A 26,168-nucleotide genomic window follows, 5' to 3' on the forward strand; every position below is an offset into this window, starting at 1 on the left:
TTACCTGGTAGTGAAAGCACTGTAGCCCAACAAAATATGAATTATTATTGCACGTGTGAAAATTCCTTTGTGTCCAAGTGTGCAACACCTACCTTTCATCGTCCAGCTTGTGTTTGGGAGTACTTCGATTTTGTGGTTCAAAATCTGAGAGGAAACGGATAAAATGATCAACAACTTTCAACAGGTTCCATTATTTTTCCATTACCACATACAGTATATATCAATGCTGAATGGTTGTCTGTGTTACTGTATAATAGTTACTGCAAAATAATCAAAACAAGCCTTTTTCCACTAAAATATTGACCAGGACATTGATTTTATGCTTAAAATCCAATGTACATCTAATTAATAAATTATATGAAAATGAATAAATACAAACATACATAAATATTTTAAAAAAGAGAAATAACTGATGTACCAAAGTGTCAGCACGATTGAGTTCAGCTGTGCTCCTTGTTGTGATGACAATTTCAGAATCAGAGTCTGAGGTATCATCCACTGAAAAAAATAATTCAAACAACCATTATCTATCCTCCAGCAGAGTATCTAAATATGTAAAAATATTTAATCATGAGATCCACTAACCTCTTTTATAGTGTTTTTCTAGGCAAATGAAAAAAGTGATCCTGGAATATGCCTTTCCTATTTCCTTTTTATATTCTGCCAATTTGAATGGCCTTTCTGACCCAGGCACATGAACCACCTCTGAGCAGTCTGGATACAAAAGGACATAAGGTCCTTCGTGCATGTCCTTGTTAAATGTTGTTATTTTCTGGACAGCTTGTTTCAGTAGATCAGGTGCTGCTACCTCTGGGTCTGTAAATAACGGTAGTGTTTTCCCTCTTAGAGGTTTTAAATCAGTTCCACTTGGCACCATCAATCCTACGTTTATCTAGTAAAATAACAAAGATATAATTAATGTATACATAGGTAAAATAAATATACACAAACACACAAATACAGTGGGGAAAAAAAGTATTTAGTCAGCCACCAATTGTGCAAGTTCTCCCACTTAAAAAGATGAGAGAGGCCTGTAATTTTCATCATAGGTACACGTCAACTATGACAGACAAAATGAGAGAAAAAAAATCCAGAAAATCACATTGTAGGATTTTTTATGAATTTATTTGCAAATTTTGGTGGAAAATAAGTATTTGGTCAATAACAAAAGTTTCTCAATACTTTGTTATATACCCTTTGTTGGCAATGACACAGGTCAAACGTTTTCTGTAAGTCTTCACAAGGATTTCACACACTGTTGCTGGTATTTTGGCCCATTCCTCCATGCAGATGTCCTCTAGAGCAGTGATGTTTTGTGGCTGTCGCTGGGCACGGACTTTCAACTCCCCTCCAAAGATTTTCTATGGGGTTGAGATCTGGAGACTGGCTAGGCCACTCCAGGACCTTGAAATGCTTCTTCCGAAGCCACTCCTTCGTTGCCCGGGCGGTGTGTTTGTGATCATTGTCATGCTGAAAGACCCAGCCACGTTTCATCTTCAATGCCCTTGCTGATGGAAGGAGGTTTTCACTCAAAATCTCCACGATACATGGCCCCATTCATTCTTTCCTTTACACGGATCAGTCGTCCTGGTCCCTTTGCAGAAAAACAGCCCCAAAGCATGATGTTTCCACCCCCATGCTTCACAGTAGGTATGGTGTTCTTTGGATGCAACTCAGCATTCTTTGTCCTCCAAACACGACTGAGGTTGAGTTTTTACCAAAAAGTTACATTTTGGTTTCATCCGACCATATGACATTCTCCCAATCCTCTTCTGGATCATCCAAATGCACTCTAGCAAACTTCAGACGGGCCTGGACATGTACTGGCTTAAGCAGGGGGACACGTCTTGCACTGCAGGATTTGAGTCCCTGGCGGCATAGTGTGTTACTGATGGTAGGCTTTGTTACTTTGGTCCCAGCTCTCTGCAGGTCATTCACTAGGTCCCCCGTGTGGTTCTGGGATTTTTGCTCACCGTTCTTGTGATCATTTTGACCCCACGGGTGAGATCTTGCGTGGAGCCCCAGATCGAGGGAGATTATCAGTGGTCTTGTATGTCTTCCATTTCCTAATAATTGCTCCCACAGTTGATTTCTTCAAACCAAGCTGCTTACCTATTGCAGATTCAGTCTTCCCAGCCTGGTGCAGGTCTACAATTTTGTTTCTGGTGTCCTTTGACAGCTCTTTGGTCTTGGCCATAGTGGAGTTTGGAGTGTGACTGTTTGAGGTTGTGGACAGGTGTCTTTTATACTGATAACAAGTTCAAACAGGTGTCATTAATACAGGTAATGAGTGGAGGACAGAGGAGCCTCTTAAAGAAGAAGTTACAGGTCTGTGAGAGCCAGAAATCTTGCTTTTTTGTAGGTGACCAAATACTCATTTTCCACCATAATTTGCTAATAAATTCATTAAAAATCCTACAATGTGATTTTCTGGATTTTTTTCTTCTCAATTTGTCTGTCATAGTTGACGTGTACCTATGATGAAAATTACAGGCCTCTCTCATCTTTTTAAGTGGGAGAACTTGCACAATTGGTGGCTGACTAAATACTTTTTTCCCCCACTGTACATATAGAGCATTGCAAAATTGTATAGGACGGTCAGTACACCTTACCTGGACGTGTTTTCTTTCTTTAGGCCTATATTTGTATGATGGGCATGGTTGTTCTGCAGAAATGGACAGAGTTCCGAAACAGAAAGTTAGAAGCCGCTCAAAAAATTATTAGCGTTACTGTCCTTAGATAGCTAGCGTTTTGGTTTTGCTAAACTTACTTTGCATAGCACTGTCCGGCTGTCGAGACGTCCCCTGTGTTTCCGTCTTGTCCGCGTCCTTTAAAAACTCCAAACACCGACCACACGTAAAGCAAAACCGCGTTAAGCTGTTAATGTGTTTGCCACAAAACATCCCTCGGCCGCAGTCCATGTTCGGGCGGTCACCATAAACTTATTTGACGCCATAAACTCCACGACAACAACACGAAAAGACCACGCTCGTCACTTCCGTGTCACTTCCGGTATATGGTACATTCCCTTTCCGTGACGAATCTGTCATTTGTAAATTTGTTTCGGGACTGGTAAAAGTGTTTTGCGTCTTGTTAATTTGTTTTATAAAATGTAAATTTGTTTTATAAAATGTTAATTTGTTTTATAAAATGTTAATTTGTTTTATAAAATGTTAATTTGTTTTCCAAAATGTAAATTTGTTTTCCAAAATGTAAATTTGTCTCGAGCTTTGTAAAAGTGTTTCATTCTTTGTAATGTTGCTTTGCACTTCCCGGCCACCGTAGGAAACACCTGAACTCACACACACACACACACACACACACACTGGACACACACACTGGACACACACACACACACACAGTCAGCATATAACTTTGTCCAAGCGGTGGTAAGAATGCTTGTCTGTCTGTGTGTCCAGTGTGTGTGTGTGTGTCCAGTACGTGTGTGTGTGTGTCGAGTGTGTGTGTGTGTGTGTGTCTAGTCTGTGTGTGACTTGTGTGTGTGTGTGTTTGTCGAGTGTCCAGTGTGTGTGTGTGTGTCTGTGTGTGTGTCCAGTGTGTGTGTGTGTGTCCAGTGTGTGTGTGTGTGTGTGTGTCTGTGTGTCCAGTGCCTGTGTGTGTGTCCTGTGTGTGTGTGTGTGTGTGTCCTGTGTGTCCACTGTGTGTGTCCAATTTGTGTGTGTGTGTCCAGTTTGTGTGTGTGTCCAGTGTGTGTGTGTATGTCCAGTGTGTGTGTGTGTGTGTCTTGTGTGTGTGTGTGTGTGTGTCTTGTGTGTGTGTGTGTGTGTTTCTGTGTGTGTGTGTGTCCAGTGTGTGTGTGACCTGTGTGTGTGTGTGTCCTGTGTGTGTCCAGTGTGTGTCCATGTGTGTGTGTGTGTGTGTGTGTGTGTGTGTGTGTGTGTGTCTCGGTGTGTGTGTGTGTGTGTGTGTGTGTGTGTGCAGTGTGTGTGTGCAGTGTATGTGTCCAGTGTGTGTGTCTAGTGTGTGAGTGTGTCCTGTGTGTGTGTCCAGTGTGTGTGTGTGTCCAGTGTGTGTGTGTGTCCAGTGTGTGTGTGTGTCCAGTGTGTGTGTGTGTGTGTTTGTGTTTCCACAAACTGAACACACACTCACCCTGGACACACACGCACTTGACACACACACTAGACACACACACACACACACACACACACACACACCGGACAAACACACATATACACACACACTGGACACACACACACATACACACTGGACACACACACACACACACACATACTGGACACACACACACACTGGACACACACACACACACACACACACTGGACACACACACACAGGACACAAACATGACACACACCGGACACACACACTGCACACACACACACACACACACACACACACACACTGGACACAAACACTGGACACACACACACATACACACAGGATACACACACACACACACCGGACACACACACATACACACACTGGACACACACACACACAGGACACACACTGGACACACACACACTGGACACACACACACACACACACACACACACACACACAAACCACTGGATCCACAGCAACTCAAAAGCTTTTTCTGGGAGTGTGAGTGAGTAAGGATCTTTGGGTTCTCTGCCTCTCCTAGCAGCCTGTCATTCATCACTCAAGCTGTTTGCTAACTCTGCTTCATGCGTTGCCAAAATAAGTAGCTCTGTTTGTGCTCAGACAATCCTACATTTCACACATACACACACGCACACCATTCACCTGCACTGCACAGGCCCCAGAAGCACTGAGAATACTGGGCCTCAATTGGCTCTCAGTCACTGCAGCAAATAGCTATCGCCATAATGAAAGGTTTTTAATACGAGTAGCTGTTTTCCCCTGATGTGTCTTTGTCAAACTGTGGAAGTTTATTTAGTGGTGAAAGTCATTCTCAATCATTTTACCATTCAACTGTCTAGGTAATTAGCAGGTTCAATGCAGCGAAGGGGTATTTTGGAATGACACCCTCCATTATATGGTGTGCAAGGACTGAACACTCGTTGGTGCAACACAGAATGTACCGAGATAGAAGGAGAGATTGTGGGTGTCTTTATGCCAACAAAGTGTGATTCCAGAGTTTCTACAGTGTTAAGTAGCCTTAGTTATGTTATTTTAAGGACCTATCTTGTGCCTCCTCGCCACAGCGCTACCGTGTCCTCAAGCAACTCAGCGGAAGAAGCTGAAGGGTTTTTAAAGTGGACAACTTAAACGAAAACCATTCTCTTTTTTCATGAGTGTTCCAGAAGACAGACCTTCATTTCCAGGACAAATAGTGATGTTGTTTCCAAACCAAACTTCAAGGTCTTTAAGTGAGTGTGTGTGTGGGGGGGGGGGTTGGACACATATTAACAGAGCTCTCTGCCTAGGCTTCCTCACGGCACCATGACAACCAATACTTACAAAGTAATCCTTATTTTGAATATTTTTGAAATAGACCAAATTTCTTTTGGGCTGAGAATATAAGACTTATAACTCTGAGAGAGCATCCAAGGGCTAGAATGATGTATATAGAATGTATGACAAACAATAATTTTTAAATATAATTCTAAAATCTTCAGAATTCTGAGATTTTTGTCCATAATACAGAATTCAAGCCAACATTCCAATCTCATTATGACTCAACAATTAAGCTAGGCTACAACCATAGAATTTGGAATTAGAACTTGGCTACAACAAGTTCCAAACCAAAGAAAAACAACCAGCATATCCATTCACCACACCATAACTACTCAAGTGTATATCTTTTTAAATCTTCATAAGTGGACAGACATCGCGGAGGGAGAGGTGAGTTAGAACATTATAATGTGTAAAAGTGTTTGACTTCTAAGGAAATCAGTGAAGGTAGGCTTACTTATTACCATTTAATAAATTATACCAGTTAGCCTGAAGGTAACTGAAGTTGGAAAACTGGCATGGCCAGACAGTTTTAAGAAAATGACATGGAAAAGATTCACACAAAATAAAAAAATAAGGAATACATGTTTCTCCATACATATTGATGCAGAGAGAAGTCATTGAGATGGAGAAAGAGATGATTGAAAGTGAGAGATGGAGAAAGGCAACAAGATGAGGGGGGAAACTGAGAGATAGAAAGACAAAGAGAAATGGAGGGGCTGCTGAGAATGAGAAAGGAGATTGAGACTTGTAACAAGGTAGACCACTACCGGTGGAAGCTGCAGAGAGAGGTGTTGGAGGAAGTCAACAAGGTGAGGGTGGAACCAGAGCAAGGGAAGAGAAAGGCTAATTGAAGAGTTGCTGAGACAGATAAGGGAGACTGAGGCTTCTATTGAGGTAAACTGCTACCAATGGAAGCTGGAGAGAGAGTTGTTTGAGAAACAGAGAGAAAGTGCAGTGTCAGACAGAAAAAATATGGAGCTCAAGATGGCAAAGCTGAAGGTGAAGAACATACTGCACTTGGCCAAGATAGGGAAGTTGACCGTGGAGAACACGAGGCTGTCAGCTGAGAATGAAAGGGTGAGAGAGGTGTCGGACAAACAGAGAGAAAGCGCAGTGTCAGACAGAAAAAAGATGGAGCTCAAGATGGCAAAGCTGAAGGTGCAGAACATACTGCACTTGGCCAAGATAGGGAAGTTGACCGTGGAGAACACGAGGCTGTTAGCTGAGAATGAAAGGCAGCGAGAGGTGATGGACAAACAGAGAGAAAGCGCAGCGACCGACAAACAAACAATGGTGGACAAGATATCAAAGGTGAAGATGTCCTTGGCCAAGTTATGGAAGGTGACAGTGGAGAACAAGAAGAGACTGTTAGCTGAGAATGAAAGGGTTGGGGAAGGAGAGGGTGAGAGAGAGGAATGGATGGAACCTCATAAGAAATGGTTTGGAGACAGCTTTGGCCAAAGCAGACCAGGAGAGGAATCAGACCCTAGTAGCCTGGAAGGAGGACAGGAGGAGATGGGCCAAGGCCAAGGCTGGCCTACGAAGCCTCTTGGATCAACGGGGGAAAGATGGATGAAGGAGAAGGAGGAGATTAAGAGGAGGAGCACGCAGGCAGCAGAGGAGTGGATAATTGAGCTGAGAGAGAAGGAGAGAGCGATAGAGGCTCTGGAAAGAGAAAAGATGAGGATTCTGTGCCTGAATGGACAAGAGAAGAAGGGATGGGAGATGGAAAAGAGAGAGATGGAGAAGGAGAACTGGAAGATTACAGAGGAGCGGGAGAGAAAGAGTAGTGAAATTGAGAAAATGCAAAGGGACAAAAGAGAGATGGGCAATAGAGAAGAGGGATGTGGTGGAGAGGATGAAGGAGGCGTACATAAAGCTGTACCAGATGCAGACTGTCCTGAGGTTCAGAGAGCAAGAGCAGGCACAGGTACAGTACTCCATTTAACCAGTCACAGTTCAGGGAGGTCATAAGTCACCTCCTAATGGTTATACTATCAGATTCAACAGATTAAGTTGACTGCATGCTAGAGAAGGAGTAATAATAATATTTCAGATCACTGACCAACATGTATGGACTTTCTCTTTCAGATGGAAACTAAACGCGCCCAGAGAGTCAGGGCAAAGCAGGAGAAAAAGGAGAGGAAAGAAAGAGACTTGTTGGAGAAGAACAAAGTAAAAAGAACTGCTCAGAGCTAGAAAAGCAGAGAGTAAGGAAGAAGTGAGGAAGAATAAGGAGAGGGTGAAAGCCCACCTGGACGAGGTGGCAAGGAACTATAACGAAAAGAAACAGAGGGAGAAAGAAAGAGAAAAGCTGTTGAAAAAGGCATATGGCAAAGAAAATCACATGGTGTACATCCCAGACCTCATACTGAAGAAGATGTAAGAAAACAACGCATATGGAAGAGTAAATATTATCAGCTAGCATTGGTCAAAAGTTCATTTCTATCTTCTTTCATTTAGTGGAATACTTCATCAATAAAATAATATGAGCATTTATTTGTCAGCATTCATTCCCATATGGAAGAAAGAACACACAAAATATGAGAAAAGTATAAGATGTGGATTAAAGGTTGATGTGGTTACTGGATAATGCAATGTGAAGGGCTAGATTCTATCAAATCGGAGGTGGAACTGCGTTAGAGATGGCAAATCCACAAGCAGCTCCTTGCATTAGCTTATCGCGTACACTGCCATTGGATGCAACGAGAGAGAGAGAGAGAGGCATCAACAGAATACCCTTAGGTGCATGAATGCCTGGTGTGTTTATGTATACGTGTGTGTCAGAGGAGGCTGGTGGGAGGAGGTATAGGAGGACAGGCTCATTGTAATGGCTGGAATGGAATAAATGGAAGAGTTTCCATATGTTTGATGTGTTTGATACCGTTCCATTTATTCCATTCCAACCATTCCAATATGCCCATCCTCCTATAGCTCCTCCTACCAGCCTCCTCTGGTGTGTGTGTGTGTGTATGTGTCAGTGGTACACGCCTCCGATGAGCAACACTGCTCTTACCCCCTCATCCCCCATCAGTGGCTGTCTCCTGCCCCCTCTCCTCCATCCGTCTCTGGCCACCTCTCCTGCTCCCACTCCTCCATCCCTCTCTGGCACACTCTCCTGCCCCCTCTCCTCCATCCCTCTCTGGCCCACTCTCCTGGCCCCTCTCCTCCATCCCTCTCTTGCCACCTCTCCTGCTCCCACTCCTTCATCCCTCTCCTCCATCCCTCTCTGGCCTATTCTCCTGCCCCCCTCTCCTCCATCCCTCTCTGGCCCACTCTCCTGCCCCCTCTCATCCATCCCTCTCTGGACACCTCTCTGGCCACCTCTCCTGCTCCCACTCCTCCATCAATTATTACACTGAGTCTGGCCTTGACCTGGGCCTCCCGGTACCTCTCTGTCATCTCACCAGTTTGTAGTGGCAAATACAAAAAAGTTATTGATGCCACTTACTAGTGACCTGGGGATAATTCCATTGCACACAATCCAATAAAAGAGAGAAATCCAATAATTTTAGTCCATTTATTTTCGTTATTTTCTTAAATCATTGTCACTAACAGAAAGAGTACGATATGAAACGGTTGAAAATTGTCTGTGCTCTCAGGCACACTAGTTCCCACCCACACAATTTTAATTTATTTTTTATTTTACCCTTATTTTACCAGGTAAGTTGACTGAGAACACATTCTAATTTACAGCAGGGGAATAGTTACAGGGGAGAGGAAGTGGGATGAATGAGCCAATTGGAAGCAGGGGATGTGGTCCTCTGTAGCTCAGCTGGTAGAGCACGGCGCTTGTAACGCCAAGGTAGTGGGTTCGATCCCCGGGACCACCCATACACAAAAAAAATTATGCACGCATGACTGTAAGTCGCTTTGGATAAAAGCGTCTGCTAAATGGCATATTATTAATATTAATTAGGTGTCCATGATTGTATGAGGGTCCAGATTGGGAATTTAGCCAGGACACCGGGGGTTAACACCCCTACTCTTACAATAAGTGCCATGGGATCTTTAGTGACCACAGAGAGTCAGGACACCCATTTAACATCCCATCCGAAAGACGCCACCCTACACAGGGCAATGTCCCCAATCACTGCCCTGGGGCATTGCGATATTTTATTTTAGACCAGAGGAAAAAATGCCGGCACTTGCAGTCTAGGTAGGGCTTCATGTGCGAGATCTCTAATAGCGTCATTCTAGTGGATTCCAGAAAGAACAAAACCGTGTCCTCAAACATTTACATTTTATGTATTTAGTCTTCATAATCATCGTCCTTCATCAATTGTGTCTTTTTATTTTTATTTTTGCACATTTAAAAGACCTAGCTAGCTGAAAGACAAAGTCAACCGGTTCCTTTAAAAATTGCAGCTAATTTTCTCATTCACCTGGCAGCCTTTTATATATTCAATGGGGGGGAAATGTAAATCAGCGGGGCAGTCAGGTGCTAAACAGGTAAATATAGGGATTAAATCAATAGAACACAAACATGATGAATAGCTCCTACAACCCCCTATTCTCTATATAATGCACTGGTCAAAATTAGTTCAATGTGAATAGGGTGCCACGTGCTCCGTCATCTCGCTGAGTCTGGCCTTGGACTCCCGGTACCTCTGTCATCTTACCTGTTTGAAGAAGCCATTCGTAGTAATTACCGTCTGACCATTTTCAACAGTGCAGCTTTGCTAAGGACTGATCTGAAGTTATGGTCCATAAGGAAGTAGATTCTCCCAGGGCTTGCCAGGAATTGTGGCCAGGTATTTCCTCACTCCTCGGCACATTGCACCGATTAAAGAAGAAAGTTGTCCACTGAAAATGTATCTTCTAAAACTCGCTTTACGCCACAAGCTTGAGTGATGGGGTTCACTTCCAAAAAGGCATTTCCTATATAGCCATACTATAATTTAAAGGCAGACATCAGCGGGCAAACAATTATTTAAGATGAATTCAAATTGAAGGATGATTTAAGCGACGAGGGATAGAAGTTGGAAAACCTCATGATGTCATCACGTCAGACATCACTCTTAAACTTGCTGGAACTGTAATTGAGACTGAGAGTTGAGGTTCAGTTTTATAACTTGTATATAGATAGATAGGATGGAAAACATTATTAACCCCCAAGGACAAATTGATTTAATTTGTTCGAGGGCCAATGTGGGGTCACAGGTCAGGATCAGACCACCTCCCCTAAAGCATGACACGGGAAAGGTCAGGGGGCAGATTCCCAGCCAGTAAAACACCCTGAGTGGAAATGTGTGTGTATGTGTCCTCATCTCCTCTAACACTCAGCGGGTTAATGTCTATCCATCCTCCCGCTGGCTGCAGCAACAGGAAGTGAGGTCATGCAGACAGTGTTTTATCAGGCCTTCAGGGAGCCAGTAAATCAGTTCTGTCTGTGTGTGTGCGTGTGTGTGTGCGTGCGTGCATATGTACATGTGCAGTCAGGGTATACGGTGCATGACTCCAAAGGGTAAATCACGCTCTATGTGTGTACTCTCTGTATGAGAGTGTGGGCCTCTCTTAGCAGCAGAGATCTGTCAGTTATGCGGGAGTATGTGGGAGTCCTCTACTGTTCTACAGTGAATTATCTTGGCACCTCAGCAAACTCATCATCGTCTCCCAAAGTACCAGCAGCTTCCCCTTCTCTTTCCTCTCTGTTTGTCTTTCCCTCCGTTGTCTTCTCTCTTCTTTCATTAAGAGCTAAATAAACCAGTGAAGAAGCCTAGCACCACTAGGACTGTGTTCCAGAGCTAGGCATGTCCAGTTGCTCTCTATCCCTCAGTGTTCTGTTGACACATCCTATCATTACTCACTGCTAGTTGTTCAGCAGGATCCATTCTGAGTTTTCAGTCTATGTATAGTCTTCCAGAGGCTAAACATGAACAAATCTGATGTTTTCCACTTAAAGGGAAAATATAAAAGCATACTTGGAGGCTGCTCGGAGGCTTTCTTCCCCCACCCCCAAGGCCGGTATAGCTCTACCAGTGTTGCCAGATTCTATTGCCACTTTCTAGCACAATCAGAACCAAAATCCTGCCCAATCCACTAAAAAGTAGCCAATTTTTAACAGATTTCTCTGTGAGCTGGGTGGGCGGGATTTGTATGTTTCTTGCATCGCATTTCTTTTAGGTGTGAAACTACCCAATCTGGCAACACTGAGCTCTACCTCCAGGACCACCAGTGGTAATGAGGGGATAGTAGAGAGGGGCCAGGGGGAGGAAGCAGAGGGTTGTGGTTGTAGTTACTGGTGCTTCTTCATTTTAACAGAGGTGTGGTCTCCTTGATGGCTTTCTCACACTCCTCTCTCTGGACTGTTAAGCACTTTAGGCCCTGATCTCTCCCCCTACCTTCCTTTTCACTCCTCCTCTCAGACCAACAGCCCTCTTCCTCTGTGTTAGTCTTCAGCTGTGACAGACGCACAGAAGGGTGTCTTCCCTCCTCTAAAAGCTCAGACACACCGGTTAGATTGTCAAACGTTTGCCTGCCGACAGTTTTTATTTTATTTTTATTTCACCTTTATTTAGTACTTAGCACCTCTGAACAGTGTCGGCAGTCAATCTCTTATGTGTTCATTTACATTTACATTTTAGTCATTTAGCAGACGCTCTTATCCAGAGCGACTTACAGTTAGTGAATACATATTTTATGTATTCACTAATGTATTCACACTGTATTTGTTCACACAGCAAAGACCTTGGAAGTCGTCAGCCACTCAGCCTTGTTAAAATACTCCAAACCAGAAGGTGGTAGTAGCGTTGTTTGGCAATGCATATATGTGCGTATTGCTTATGGTCTAGATTCCATGTTATATGCGCTAATGTCGTTATTTTGTACAAAGCCCTTGTTGATACTAGCCAGATGGCCACTACTAGATAACTACCTAGCAAGATGATGAAGAAACAATTTAAGGCACTCTCCATAATCCCATATTGCCAGTGCCAGCCCATAGCCAAATGTTTAGCTAACTAGTTAATGCTAGCATATTCGCTAGCTAGCACAACATAGCTAGCTAGCTAAGGACATTGCACTAACTAGGCAGCTAACACAGGCAGCTGTTTAATGGAAACTATCTAATCCATTGTGATTTAATTATAATGGCAATACTAACTACAGTGGTTAGCTGTCTTGGAGGAAGTATTTAGTGTTGTGTGCATTGCGTCTGTGGACTTATCTAGCTACCATCCCATAGCCTACATTGCATATGAAGTGTGACTGGCTCATCTGTGGATGTACGCAGAAAATGCCGTCTTTAAAAATAAATAATTGCTGGCTCCCCCACATGGGGTTTCGTGCTCTCTGACTGGCTCAAAGTCAAGTTATTGGCCACTGACAAGCATTGCTATTCTACAAGTAGAATCGGTAGGTTCGTTGCTACTGGGTCGGCACGCAGCAGGTACCATTTTTGTTCTAGCAAGAGAAGGAACGGCCTCCCTCTGTCATGGCCCAGTACTAAATGACTTTGTAGGATGGTGTGATGAATCACACTTGGTCCTCAATACAAACAAGATCAAAGAGATGTGCATAGATAGACTTCAGGAAGCGAACAACACCCACCTCTGCAACATCTATCAGAGGTCAGAACATAGAGATTGTAGAGGAATACAAATATCTGACTGTCAACTTAGACAATAAGCTTCAGTAGAGTAAATCTACAGACCTGATTTACAAAAAGAGTCAACAGAGACTGTACTTTCTCAAAAAGCTGGGATATTTTAATGTTAACTGTACTATACTGACTGTGTTTTACAAATCTTAGTATTTAAACTTTTGCATTGTTTGTTGGTTTGGCAATGCCACTGTCAGACAGAAAAATATGCTGAGAAGGATTATCACCACAGCAAGCAAGGTGATGAGATCTTTAAGTTCAGAGCCCTCAGCAAGGCTCAAAACATTTTAGACCCAAGCCACCCCCGTACCTGAACTTTGAACTACTCCCCTCTGGGTGCAGGTTAGGGAACCCCCCGGCAGGAAAAACAGAACTAGACAAACATTTGTGCCAGGTGTGATATCCCTCCTAAACAGCTTGGGCTAATGTTCCTATCCACCAGTAAGGCCAGCAGGCTAGTCTCTTTCATTGATATATACTGTATGTAACTGTTATGAGTTTTGTATTGTCAATTTGTTGTCTACTGTATAAACGCCACTTTAAAAATGTGCATGACAGTGCAACAAAATGTCCCCATGGGGACAATAAAGTCAGTAATGTAAAGTAAGTACTCATCGGCAGTATATCGGCAGTGAGATTCTCAGTGTGTTTCATGCTTAACAGCCCCACCATAGTCACAGTGTCAACACTGCTGTTTGACCACTGTGCTTCATCTCTGTAGAAAACTCATTCAGATGTAGAAAGCTCAGTGATGTGGCAGGAACCGGTAAAGACACATTCCTGTATTTCATTACAAACTGTAGTTTATTGTCCAATTTCAGATGAGCTCTCACCTGTGTCACAGACAGATGTCATGTGTTCATCATACCCCCCATGCCATCCCTCCTCCACACCAACCCCCCACACACACACACACACACACACACACACACACATACAAACACACAGGTGAGCTGAGGCACATCTGTCTTAGAGTTATCACTCTCCTCCTCAGCAACACTTTCATTAGGAGTTGGCAGAGGCAGCCTGCCTCGTGGACACACACACACACACACACACACACACACACACACACACACACTTGGACAAATGTATATACTTACTGTTTGTGTGTGTGTGTGTGTGTGAGTGTGCTTGTGTGTGTGTGTGTGTGTGTCCAGTGTGTTTTTGTGTTTGTGTGTCCAGTGTGTGTGTGTGTGTGTGTGTCCAGTGTGTGTGTGTGTGTGTGTGTGTGTGTGTGTGTGTGTGTGTGTGTGTGTGTGAGTTCAGGTGTATCCCTCAATGACTGTCTGTTCTTCTGCTTACCGCTACAGTGTGGAACATGGTGGAGAGAACACAATGAAACCTGGACTTAGAAAATGTGAGTGTTGACTGCTGTGAAGAATATGACTAAGAATAAGTCTTAATTCAAGTGAAGTCAAAGTCAAAGACCACCATCATTACTTACTTGGTCATATTAAATATCAGCTGTAGTTCTACAGAAGCACAAATCAGGGACACCAAAGTTTACAAAGAGTTGCTTTGACAATGTGTGTGTCTGTGTGTATGTGTGGCATGTTCCTGTTACATTAGAAATGTGTGTCTGTGTTCATGCATGAAGATGTGTGTGTGTCCAGTGTGTGTTCAGGATGTGTTTCCAGTGTGTGTGTGTTCAGGATGTGTGTGTGTGTGTTCAGGATGTGTGTGTGTGTGTGTGTGTGTAATTAATGGGAATAAGTGTGTTTTATATTACCATACAGTATAACATATGATCATTCAACAAGTCTCAAGTTACCTGAACTTCTCCTTTTGATACCTAGAAACATCTACATTAAATGAATTAGTGAAAAGTGAGTTAATTTTCTAATGTGAATGATGATGATTTCTAATATTGTGTCTGGTTTCATCCATCAGATGTCTGTGATCTCACACTGGACCTAAACACAGTAAACAGACTCCTCTCTCTGTCTGAGGAGAACAGAAAGGTGACATGTAGGAGAGAGGAGCAGCCGTATCCTGTTCACCCAGAGAGATTTGAGGTCTGGGAACTGGTGCTGTGTAGAGAGGGTCTGACTGGGCGCTGTTACTGGGAGGTAGAGTGGAGTGGAGGGGCTGATATAGGAGTGACATATAAAGGAATCAGCAGGAGAGGAGAGGGTGATGATGACTGGGTGCTTGGACAGAATGACAAATCCTGGAGTCTGAGCTGCTTTAACAACCGTTACTCTGCCTGGCACAATGACAATCACACTATCATAGACGTCCCCTCCTCCAGCTCCCACAGAGTAGGAGTGTATCTGGACTGGCCAGCCGGCACTCTGTCCTTCTACAGAGTCTCCTCTGACACACTGACCCACCTGTACACATTCCACTCCACATTCACTGAGACCCTCTATCCAGGGTTTCAGCTTTGGGATGACCCCTCTTCAATGTCTCTGTGTCATGTGGTCCCTGTGCCAAACACATGATGTTTCACTGTAATCATGGTCATGTTCAGTAAGACACACTGGAATAAGAATTGATATGAACTCTCTAGTCACAAGTTAACTTATTATTATTATTATTATTATTATTATTATTATTATTATTATTATTATTATATCTAAATAGTCATGATTATACACCACTGAAGTTGATAGACATTGTAAAATAGTAATTAATAGAATGAATCACCACTGTTGTTAAAGGTTCTCATTTAGAAATCATTGATCTTGTTGTTGTTGCTTTTTCATGTTTGTAAATATTCCTGTCTGTAAAATGTTTATTTGTCAAATTGTTGACCAAACAATCCTGCTTCTGTATAAACACAATTACACTGAATGGAATTTACATGTCACAGATTTGACTAATGATGGTTAATAAAACAGATGGAAGAAGAGCAGTTCTAAATGTTTTATTTTTTATAAGAATATGACATTTAAATCAGTGGAGGCTCCTCAGAGGAGGAAGGGGAGGACCATCCTCCTCAGTGAACTTCATAAAAATGGTAAAACATTTTAAAAGTTAGCCTTTTTAGATCAAACTATACTAAATATATTAATGTCACCAAATAATTGATTAAATCACAATGAAGGTCTACAGTAGCCTCAACAGCACTCTGTAGGGTAGCACCAGGGTGTAGCCGGAGGACAGCTAGCTTCCGTCCTCCTCTGGGTACATTGACTTCAATACAAAACCTAGGAGGCTAATGGTTCTTACCCCCTTCCATAGACTTACACAGTAATTATGACAACGTCCGGAGGACTTCATCCAACCACAGCCTGTTAATTGAAGTGCATTCCAGGTGACTACCTCATGAAGCTGGTTGAGAGAATGCCAACATTTGACTAGTACTGCCAGTCAAAAGTTTGAACACACCTACTCATTCAAGGGTTTTTCTTTATTTTTACAATGTTTTACATTGTAGAATAATAGTGAAGACATCAAAACAATGAAATAACACATATGGAATCATGTAGTAACCAAAAAAGTATTAAACAAATCAAAATATATTTAAAATTTGAGATTCTTCAAATAGCCACCCTTTGCCATGATGACTGCTTTGCACATTCTTGGCATTCTCTCAACCAGCTTCATGAGGAAGTCACCTGGAATGCATTTCAAATAACAGGTGTGCCTTCTTAAAAGTTAATTTATTTCCTTCTTAATGTGTTTGAGCCAATCAGTTGTGTTGTGACAAGGTAGGGGGGTATACAGAAGATATCACTATTTGGTAAAAGACCAAGTCCACATTATGGCAAGAACAGCTCAAATAAGCAAAGAGAAACGACAGTCCATCATTACTTTAAGACATGAAGGTCAGTCAATACGGAACATTTCAAGAACTTTGAAAGTTTCTTCAAGTGCAGTCGCAAAAACCATCAAGCGCTATGATGAAACTGGCTCTCATGAGGACCGCCACAGGAACGGAAGACCCAGAGTTACCTCTGCTGCAGAGGATAAGTTCATTAGAGTTACCAGCCTCAGAAGTTGCAGACCAAATAAATGCTTCACAGAGTTCAAGTAACAGACACATCTCAACATCAACTGTTAAGAGGGGACTGTGCGAATCAGGCCTTCATGGTCAAATTTCTGCAAAGAAATCACTACTAAAGGACACCAATAAGAAGAAGAGACCTGCTTGGGCCAAAAAACACGAGAAATGTACATTGGACTGGTGGAAATGTGTCCTTTGGTCTGGAGTCCAAATTAGAGATTTTTGGTTCAAACCGCCGTGTCTTTGTTAGACACGGTGTGGGTGAACAAAAAAAAAACTTTGTGGAAATATTGTACTTGTAAATTGTTAGACTCCAACCAGACCCAGAGAGTAGAGTCTCCAGTACCCAGCTGTCAGAGACTCCAACCAGACCCAGAGTAGAGTCTCAGTACACAGCTGTCAGAGACTCCAACCAGACCCAGAGAGTAGAGTCTCCAGTACCCAGCTGTCAGAGACTCCAGCAGACCCAGAGAGTAGAGTCTCCAGTACCCAGCTGTCAGAGACTCAACCAGACCCAGAAAGTTGAGTCTCAGTACCCAGCTGTCAGAGACTCCAACCAGACCCAGAGAGTAGAGTCTCCAGTACCCAGCTGTCAGAGACTCCAACCAGACCCAGAGAGTAGAGTCTCCAGTACCCAGCTGTCAGAGACTCCAACCAGACCAGAGAGTAGAGTCTCCAGTACCCAGCTGTCAGAGACTCCAACCAGACCCAGAGAGTAGAGTCTCCAGTACCCAGCTGTCAGAGACTCCCAACCAGACCCAGAGAGTAGAGTCTCCAGTACCCAGCTGTCAGAGACTCCAACCAGACCGAGAGAGGAGAGTCTCCAGTACCCAGCTGTCTCTATGAAGAGTGACTGGTCCATGGACAATCTCCACATTTTATCAGCAGAACGACGCCATTTGATCAAAGGTAATATTACTTTTATTGTTCAGAGGGTTTTGAGTTCACTTCCTGAACCGACCTGAAACAGGATATTTTTATCCTCATTGAAATGGGCATTGTGTTTTTCCCCTTTTGTGTAAAATGCTAAATCCCTACTATAACTATGGCAACGAGGACCAGATATACTGAATTACTGTGTTGATGTGTCGATACAGCTGAACAACTCTTTCCATGATGGAGGACCAGATATACTGAATTACTGTGTTGATGTGTCGATACAGCTGAACAACTCTTTCCATAATGGAGGACCAGATATACTGAATTACTGTGTTGATGTGTCTCTACAGCTGAACAACTCTTTCCATAATGGCCTTGTCATTGAACAAGCCCAGAAGGCCAAAGCCTCTTCTGCACACAACATGATGGACAATATCTTTAAACAATATTTTCAATTAAAACCCTACATTAAAACCCACTAAATATAATTTTAGTGAATCCCTTGTCCTTCCAGGTGTTAGACTATTATCAGTGAGTCAGGTGTTCTCTGAACCTGGTCCGGAGAGCCACTGGGTGTGAGCTCTGTGGGCTGCTGGAGTGAAGCTACACAAACAGACTGTTGACTGAAAGTCATCTGACCTTGGCAAAGGACATTGGAATCAGTGTGTCCATGTAACTAGCTGCTAAAGAGGCTCGCCAGTTGAGTTCATCAGGAACTTAGTGGGTTCATCTAACAATCCTAATCACCAGCTGATACATTTTAATCTCATACACAGGGTAAACCTTCCACCTAGAAAACATCATTTAATAGAAATCACAACCGCTCCTCTGTGTGATCTTTGTAATCAAGGTGCCTTGGGCTCCTTTAATCATATGTACTGGGAGTGACCAGTACATATGTGAGGAGTACACCACATCAGTCACTGGCTTCATCAATAAGTGCATCGATGATGTCGTCCCCACAGTGACCGTACGTACATACCCCAACCAGAAGCCATGGATTACAGGAAACATCCGCACTGAGCTAAAGGGTAGAGCTGCCGCTTTCAAGGACGGGACTCTAACCCGGACGCTTATAAGAAATCCGCTATGACCTCCGGCGAACCATCAAACAGGCAAAAGAGTCAATACAGGTCTAAGATTGAATCATACTACACTGGCTCTGACGCTCGTCGGATGTGGCAGGGCTTGGAAAACTATTACAGACTACAAAGGGAAGCACAGCCGGCGAGCTGCCCAGTGACACAAGCCTACCAGACGCAGGCTAAACCACTTCTATGCTGCAGCTCGAGGCAAGCAACACTGAAGCATGTAAGAGAGCACCAGCTGTTCCGGACGACTATGTGATCACGCTCTCCGTAGCCGATGTGAGTAAGACTTTTAAGCAGGTCAACATTCACAAGGCCGCAGGGCCAGACGGATTACCAGGACGTGTACTCGAGCATGTGCTGACCAACTGGCAAGTGTCTTCACTGACATTTTCAACATGTCCCTGACTGAGTCTGTAATACCAACATGTTTCAAGCAGACCACCATAGTCCGCGTGCCCAAGAACTCTAAGATAACCTGCCTAAATGACTACCGACCCGTAGCACTGACGTCTGTAGCCATGAAGTGCTTGAAAGACTGGTCATGGCTCACATCAACAGCATAATCCCAGAAACCCTAGACCCACTCCAATTTGCATACCGCCCCAACAGATCCACAGATGATGCAATCTCTATCGCACTCCCACACTGCCCTTTCCCACCTGGACAAGAGGAACACCTACGTGAGAATGCTATTCATTGACTACAGCTCAGCATTTAACACCATTGAGTGCCCTCTAAGCTCATCACTAAGCTAAGGATCCTGGGACTAAACACCTCCCCTCTGCAACTGGATCCTGGACTTCCTGGCGGGCCGCCCCCAGGTGGTGGGGTAGGTAACAACACATCTGCCACACTGATCCTCAACACGGGGGGCCCCTCAGGGTGCGTGCTCAGTCCCCCTCCTGTACTCTCTGTTCACCCATGACTGCATGGCCAGGTACGACTCCAACACCATCATTAAGTTTGCCGACGACACAACAGTGGTAGGCCTGATCACCCGACAACGATGAGACAGCCTATAGGGAGGAGGTCAGAGATCTGGCGTGTGGTGCAGGACAGCAACCTCTCCCTCAACGTGACCAAGACAAAGGAGCTGATCGTGGACTAAGGAAAAAAAAGAGGGACTGAGCACGCCCCCATTCTCATCGGCCACGGGCAGTAGTGGAACAGGGTTGAGAGCTTCAAGTTCCTTGGTGTCCACATCACCAACGAACTATCATGGTCCAACACACACCAAGACAGTCGTGAAGAGGGCACGACAAAGCCTATTCCCCCTCAGGAGACTAAAAGATTTGGCATGGGTCCTCAGATCCTCAAAAAATTCTACAGCTGCACCATCGAGAGCATCCTGACTGGTTGCATCACCGCCTGGTATGGCAACTGCTTGGCCTCTGACCGCAGGCACTACAGAGGAGTGTGGTACGGCCCAGTACATCACTGGGGCAAAGCTCCCTGCCATCCAGGACCTCTATACCAGGCGGTGTCAGAGGAAGGCCCTCAAAATTGTCAAAGACCTCCAGCCACCCTAGTCATAGACTGTTCTCTCTGCTACCGCACGAAAGCGGTACCGGAGTGCCAAGTCTAGGTCAAAAGACTTCTCAACAGCTTCTACCCCCAAGCCATAAGACTCCTGAACAGCTAATCATGGCTACCGGACTATTTGCACTGCCCCCACCCCATCCTTTTTACGCTGCTGCTACTCTGTTAAGTATTTATGCATAGTCACTTTAACTCTACCCACATGTACATATTACCTCAACTACCTCAACTAGCCGGTGCCCCGCACATTGACTATCTCGCAGTACCCCCCTGTATATATAGCCTCCCTACTGTCACTTTATTTTACTGTATATATAGCCTCCCTACTGTCACTTTATTTTACTTCTGCTCTTTTTTTCTCAACACTTTTTTGTTGTTGTTTTATTCTTACTTTTTTGTTTAAAATAAATGCACTGTTGGTTAAGGGCTGTAAGTAAGCATTTCACTGTAATGTCTGCACCTGTTGTATTCGGCGCATGTGACCAATAAAATTTGATTTGATTTGATTTGATTTGATTTGATTTGATTTGATTTGACCAGGGGACATGTTTTGGAAAGAGGTATCCTCATACCTTGTTCCCCCAGACTGTTATCACTTAATGATAATTCACCACTGTCATTACAACAAAGCAATGATCTCCTCCCTAAACTCACATACTCTCTCGAGAGAATTAGGCCTACCCTTACTTAGCTACCGAACCTCATTATGTAAAAGGTTATCATGATGCTCAGCAGACCAAGAAACATCAATGTTGAAGGATAAATGTTGATCGGATAAAGTTTATGATAGCCATAACTGAGTCCATTGTTTTTTAAGTCAATGCTGAGTTTAGCCAAAGCACGCTCTGGCAGTGTAGTCTTATCAGTGGCGGAAAGAGCCAGTAGGCGGGCAGACAGTCCTTTACCCCTGTTAGCAGCTCTGATTGGCTGCAACTGGTATGTTACTTATATTGATTGACAGCACTTAATGGGCAAGACTATAGGAAAACAGATTCTCCCATTGGAGAATATTGAACGAGGGCTCATTTTGGCCCTAAACATTCCATTTTTTACTGGGATTGTTTTGCAGATAATTTTTAATTAATGTTCAGCATGTATCAAAGGGCCATTCTAAATTGATAAATGGTATGGATCTTGGCTGCGGGCTGCCAGTTGAACAGCCCTGACCTAGATGTTTAGAAATGTGTTTGCTAGAGATTTGCTTCCTTCTGTTTTTATTTTGGAAGCCAGTCAATTCAACCTCTCATAAGATCCAAGTCACTGACATGAGGATTGTCATTTCATTACTTGAAATGGTTCTTATTTGATTTATTTTTCAGTCGGGCCCAAAATGGACAATACATCTGTTTCAACCAGAGAAGTGGTTCCGCAACTGGAAAGAACAGAGAGTGTATTTGTAAATATCAATGTACAGTTTATCACACAGGGTTGGAGTCAATTCCATTTCAATTCCAGTCAATTCAAGAAGTACACTGACATTCCAATTCTCTTCAATAGTTTTCAATTAGGAAAATGTGGAATTGGAATTTGGTTTACTTTCTTAATTGAATGGAATTTAAATGGAATTGACCCCAACCCCTTATATCTCAACACAAAATGGCTGTGATTATTTCATTCTTGCACAGGTACTAACCACTTGTGTTAGGGAAATGTTTTTGGGATACTTGTGCAGTAGCCATTTTGGGGCTTGTTTTCACTTGTTTCACTTCCAAAGTGTAGTATGTATCCCATGTTCCTAGCACGCAATGGATACATCGAAGCTTGTGACTCTTCAAACTCCATGGATGCATTTGCAGTTTGTTCAGGTCGTTTCTGATTATTTTGTGCCGAATTGAAATGAATGCTAAATAATGTATTGTGTTGTTTTCTAAACACTGTGGATGCTACACACGTCTTCGTGCCCCCCACCCCAATGGACGTTTCATGCTGAATAACCACCACTAGTCAGCTTCCTGCTCCCCCTGGCTGTCACAGAAGAGGTAGAGGAAGACCATGAGCTCAGGCCAAAATATTGTGGATATCATCTTTCTACACTCTTAGGGGGGGAGAAAAAAAAAGTGCTATCTAGAACCTAAAAGGGTTCTTTGGCTGTCCCCATATGATTTGGGGCATGTACTATTGTGCATTAGCCTACAAAATAGGTAATGGAATGATTACAGTTTTTCTTTCTTGATTATATGAAATAACCCTTTTCAGAAAAATCAGGACATGATTGAACAGTTATTGGTTTAGTAAATAAGAGTTGATATCTTGGAGTAAAACAGTTAATGTTTTCAGTGACCAGACAATGTATTCAGTAAAACAACTGTATGAATTCTGATTGTTTTTATGATTTCAGCTCAACAAACAAATGCTTGGATATGATTCTGAAGACTCAATCAGCAACATAGAAACAACAGAAGATGAATATGTGCCAGGAACAGAACGTGGCAACGAGAGCAGTTTAGAGCTTTACTGTATGGAAGAACAAAGGCCTATAAGGGACATAGAAATACTGAGTCTGACACCTCTGTGCAAGAATCCACAAGTTCACTTGAAGTCATGCACGTTACAAAGACTAAAGATTGATCAAAACATTACTGTCTCTTTTTGTGAGAAACCACAATCAAAAATTGCCCGGCATCTGGAAATGATTCATAAAGGTGAAGCTGAAGTGGCAAAAGGCCCTTTCTTTCCCAAAGAACTCCAAAGACTGGAAGCTCCCACTGACCATACTGAGACAACGTGGGGACAGAGCACACAACAGGCAAATCATAAGAGAAGGCAAAGGTGTTATAGTTCCTTGTAAACAAAGCAGTTTCCCAAATGGAAATCCGAAAGATTTCTTGCACTGTGCAAACTGCCAAGGACTCTTTAAAAGAACATTCCTATTGTTCAGCATTCACAATGGCATTTTCTGTTGTGACAGGATTGTTATGTTTGGTCTCTCAAGTTTCCACTCTGATGCTGCGTTTGTAACCATGTGGAAGTTGGGAATTTACCAGTTCTGAAGTCGTAAAAAGCAGTTGGATGCATTCATTTAATTTGAACTCATTGATAAACGGTGGTTGGCTAATGGCCAACAACTTCGTCAACCATGAACTAAAAGTACAGTTATCATGCTTGTAACCAAATTATAGAGTTCAAAAACAGATAGATTTTTATAAATAATGTTTTGTTGTTGCATTTAACTGCCAAAAATGCTGTTATAGAAACTATTTCCTTAGTAGGTGAGGTCAGAGGTCACCATGTGGGAGAAGTGGGCGCTCAGGATGATAGACCAGTTTCCCACTAGTAATTACCAGTTGGAGGGCCGTTCAAGTGGATTTTTCCCAGTGTTAGTGTAGTAAATTCCCACTTCCCACTTGGTAACAAACGCACCATGACACTGCCTCCTTCAGTGCCTGATGCGTACTTGTGACTCTCATAAAGGGGGCTTGTCTGTAGCACGGTACATCTCCCACTCCAGGTAATGTGAAAGCCTTGCCCCCCACTAAGCCACGCCTCCTAAATCATTTCCCAGTGTGTCTTGCCTTTTATAGTGAATTGTAACGTTACCACTGACTGTACTTGTTAGTGACAGAGACATGGTCGTTGAATTCGTTCATTTTCAGTCCTGTGGCCTTAACCAAGTTAGTTCCTAGGCATATATTATCATCATAAAGTCTATCATCATAAAGTATTTGACAATACATTACATATCTCTGAAGGTACATTGTGTATTTTGATATTTTTGTACTCCAGGGAACAATGCTGTACCCATATTTCTAAGTGTGTGTATACAGTCGTGGTCAAAAGTTTTGAGAATGACACAAATATTCATTTTCACAAAGTCTGCTGCCTCAGTTTTTATAATGGCAATTTGCATATACTCCAGAATGAAGAGTGATCAGATGAATTGCAATTATTTGCAAAGTCCCTCTTTGTCATGAAAATGAACTTAATCCCCAAAAAAACATTTCCACTGCATTTCAGCCCCTGCCACAAAGGACCAGCTGACATCATGTCAGTGATTCTCTCATTAACACAGGTGTGTGTTGACGAGGACAAGGCTGGAGATCACTCTGTCATGCTGATTGAGTTAGAATAACAGACTGGAAGCTTTAAAAGGACGGGGGTGCTTGAAATCATTGTTCTTCCTCTGTTAACCATGGTTACCTGCAAGGAAACACGTGCCGTCATCATTGCTTTGCACAAAAAGGGCTTCACAGGCAAGGATATTGCTGCTAGTAAGATTGCACCTAAATCAACCATTTATCGGATCATCAAGAACTTCAAGGAGAGAGGTTCAATTGTTGTGAAGAAGGCTTCAGGGCGCCCAAGAAAGTCCAGCAAGCACCAGGACCGTCTCCTAAAGTTGATTCAGCTGCGGGATCGGGGCACCACCAGTGCAGAGCTTGCTCAGGAATGGCAGCAGGCAGTTGTGAGTGCATCTGCACGCACAGTGAGGCAAATACTTTTGGAGGATGGCTTGGTGTCAAGAAGGGCAGCGAGGAAGCCACTTCTCTCCAGGAAAAACATCAGGGACAGACTGATATTCTGCAAAAGGCACAGGGATTGTACTGCTGAGGACTGGGGTAAAGTATTTTCTCTGATGAAAAGCTTGTCCGGAGAAGACAAGGTGAGCGCTACCATCAGTCCTGTGTCATGCCAACAGTAAAGCATCCTGAGACCATTCATGTGTGGGGTTGCTTCTCAGCCAAGGGAGTGGGCTCACTCACAATTTTCCTAAGAACACAGCCATGAATAAAGAATGGTACCAACACATCCTCCGACAGCAACTTCTCCCAACCATCCAAGAACAGTTTGGTGACGAACAATGCCTTTTCCAGCATGATGGAGCACCTTGCCATAAGGCAAAAGTGATAACTAAGTGGCTCGTGGAACAAAACATTGAGATTTTGGGTCCATGGCCAGGAAACTCCCCAGACCTTAATCCCATTGAGAACTTGTGGTCAATCCTCAAGAGGCGGGTGGACAAACAGAAACCCACAAATTCTGACAAACTCCAAGCATTGATTATGCAAGAATGGGCTGCCATCAGTCAGGATGTGACCCAGAAGTTAATTGACAGCATGCCAGGGCGGATTGCAGAGGACTTGAAAAGAAGGGTCAACACTGCAAATATTGACTCTTTGCATAAACTTAATGTAATTGTCAATAAAAGCCTTTGACACTTATGGAATGCTTGTAATTATACTTCAGTATACCATAGTAACATCTGACAAAAATATATCATAACACAGAGAGAGAGAGAGAGAGAGAGAGAGAGAGAGAGAGAGAGAGAGAGAGAGAGAGAGAGAGAGAGGAGAGAGTGAGAGTTAAGGTACTGTGGGATTCTTTAATCAGTTTGGCTCATTGGACAGGTCAGAGTCTATGTTTGAATATGTTGAGTGGTTTTTGGCAATACACTGTAGATGTATTCATGGATTTAGCTGTTGAAATTCCTTCCCGGACCCCCCTACTGCTATGGGCTAAGCCACCGATGTCATCACATCCTAGAGGAGAGAGGAGCTGCTACCCCTGGGGAGAGAGGAGCTGTTACCCCTGGGGATAGAGGAACTGATACCCCTGGGGAGAGAGGAACTGATACCCCTGGGGAGAGAGGAGCTGTTACCCTTGGGGAGAGAGGAACTGATACCCCTGGGGAGAGAGGAGCTGCTACCCCTGGGGAGAGAGGAGCTGTTACCCCTGGGGAGAG

The 26,168-nt window shown here is 43.4% G+C and overlaps 1 protein-coding gene and 1 long non-coding RNA gene across 2 annotated transcripts; one reads left to right on the forward strand and one right to left on the reverse strand.

Moving 5' to 3' along the window:
• Window positions 1-392: 392 nt before the first annotated feature.
• On the reverse strand, window positions 393-2,802 carry LOC123483040. Its single transcript, XR_006658038.1, has 4 exons — window positions 2,771-2,802; window positions 2,613-2,665; window positions 586-892; window positions 393-498 (listed from the first exon to the last, which is right to left on the reverse strand). It is a non-coding gene; the product is annotated as an uncharacterized LOC123483040 (long non-coding RNA).
• A 12,132-nt stretch (window positions 2,803-14,934) lies between these two features.
• LOC123483028 (stonustoxin subunit beta-like) lies at window positions 14,935-15,471 on the forward strand (the record flags this gene model as incomplete). The annotated part of the gene is made up of 1 exon (XM_045212441.1): window positions 14,935-15,471. A coding segment is annotated over one exon (537 nt), but the record flags the coding sequence as incomplete, so codon positions are not given.
• Window positions 15,472-26,168: the final 10,697 nt, after the last annotated feature.

This window comes from Coregonus clupeaformis, unplaced genomic scaffold, assembly GCF_020615455.1.
Source record: "Coregonus clupeaformis isolate EN_2021a unplaced genomic scaffold, ASM2061545v1 scaf0014, whole genome shotgun sequence".
NCBI lineage: Eukaryota > Metazoa > Chordata > Actinopteri > Salmoniformes > Salmonidae > Coregonus > Coregonus clupeaformis.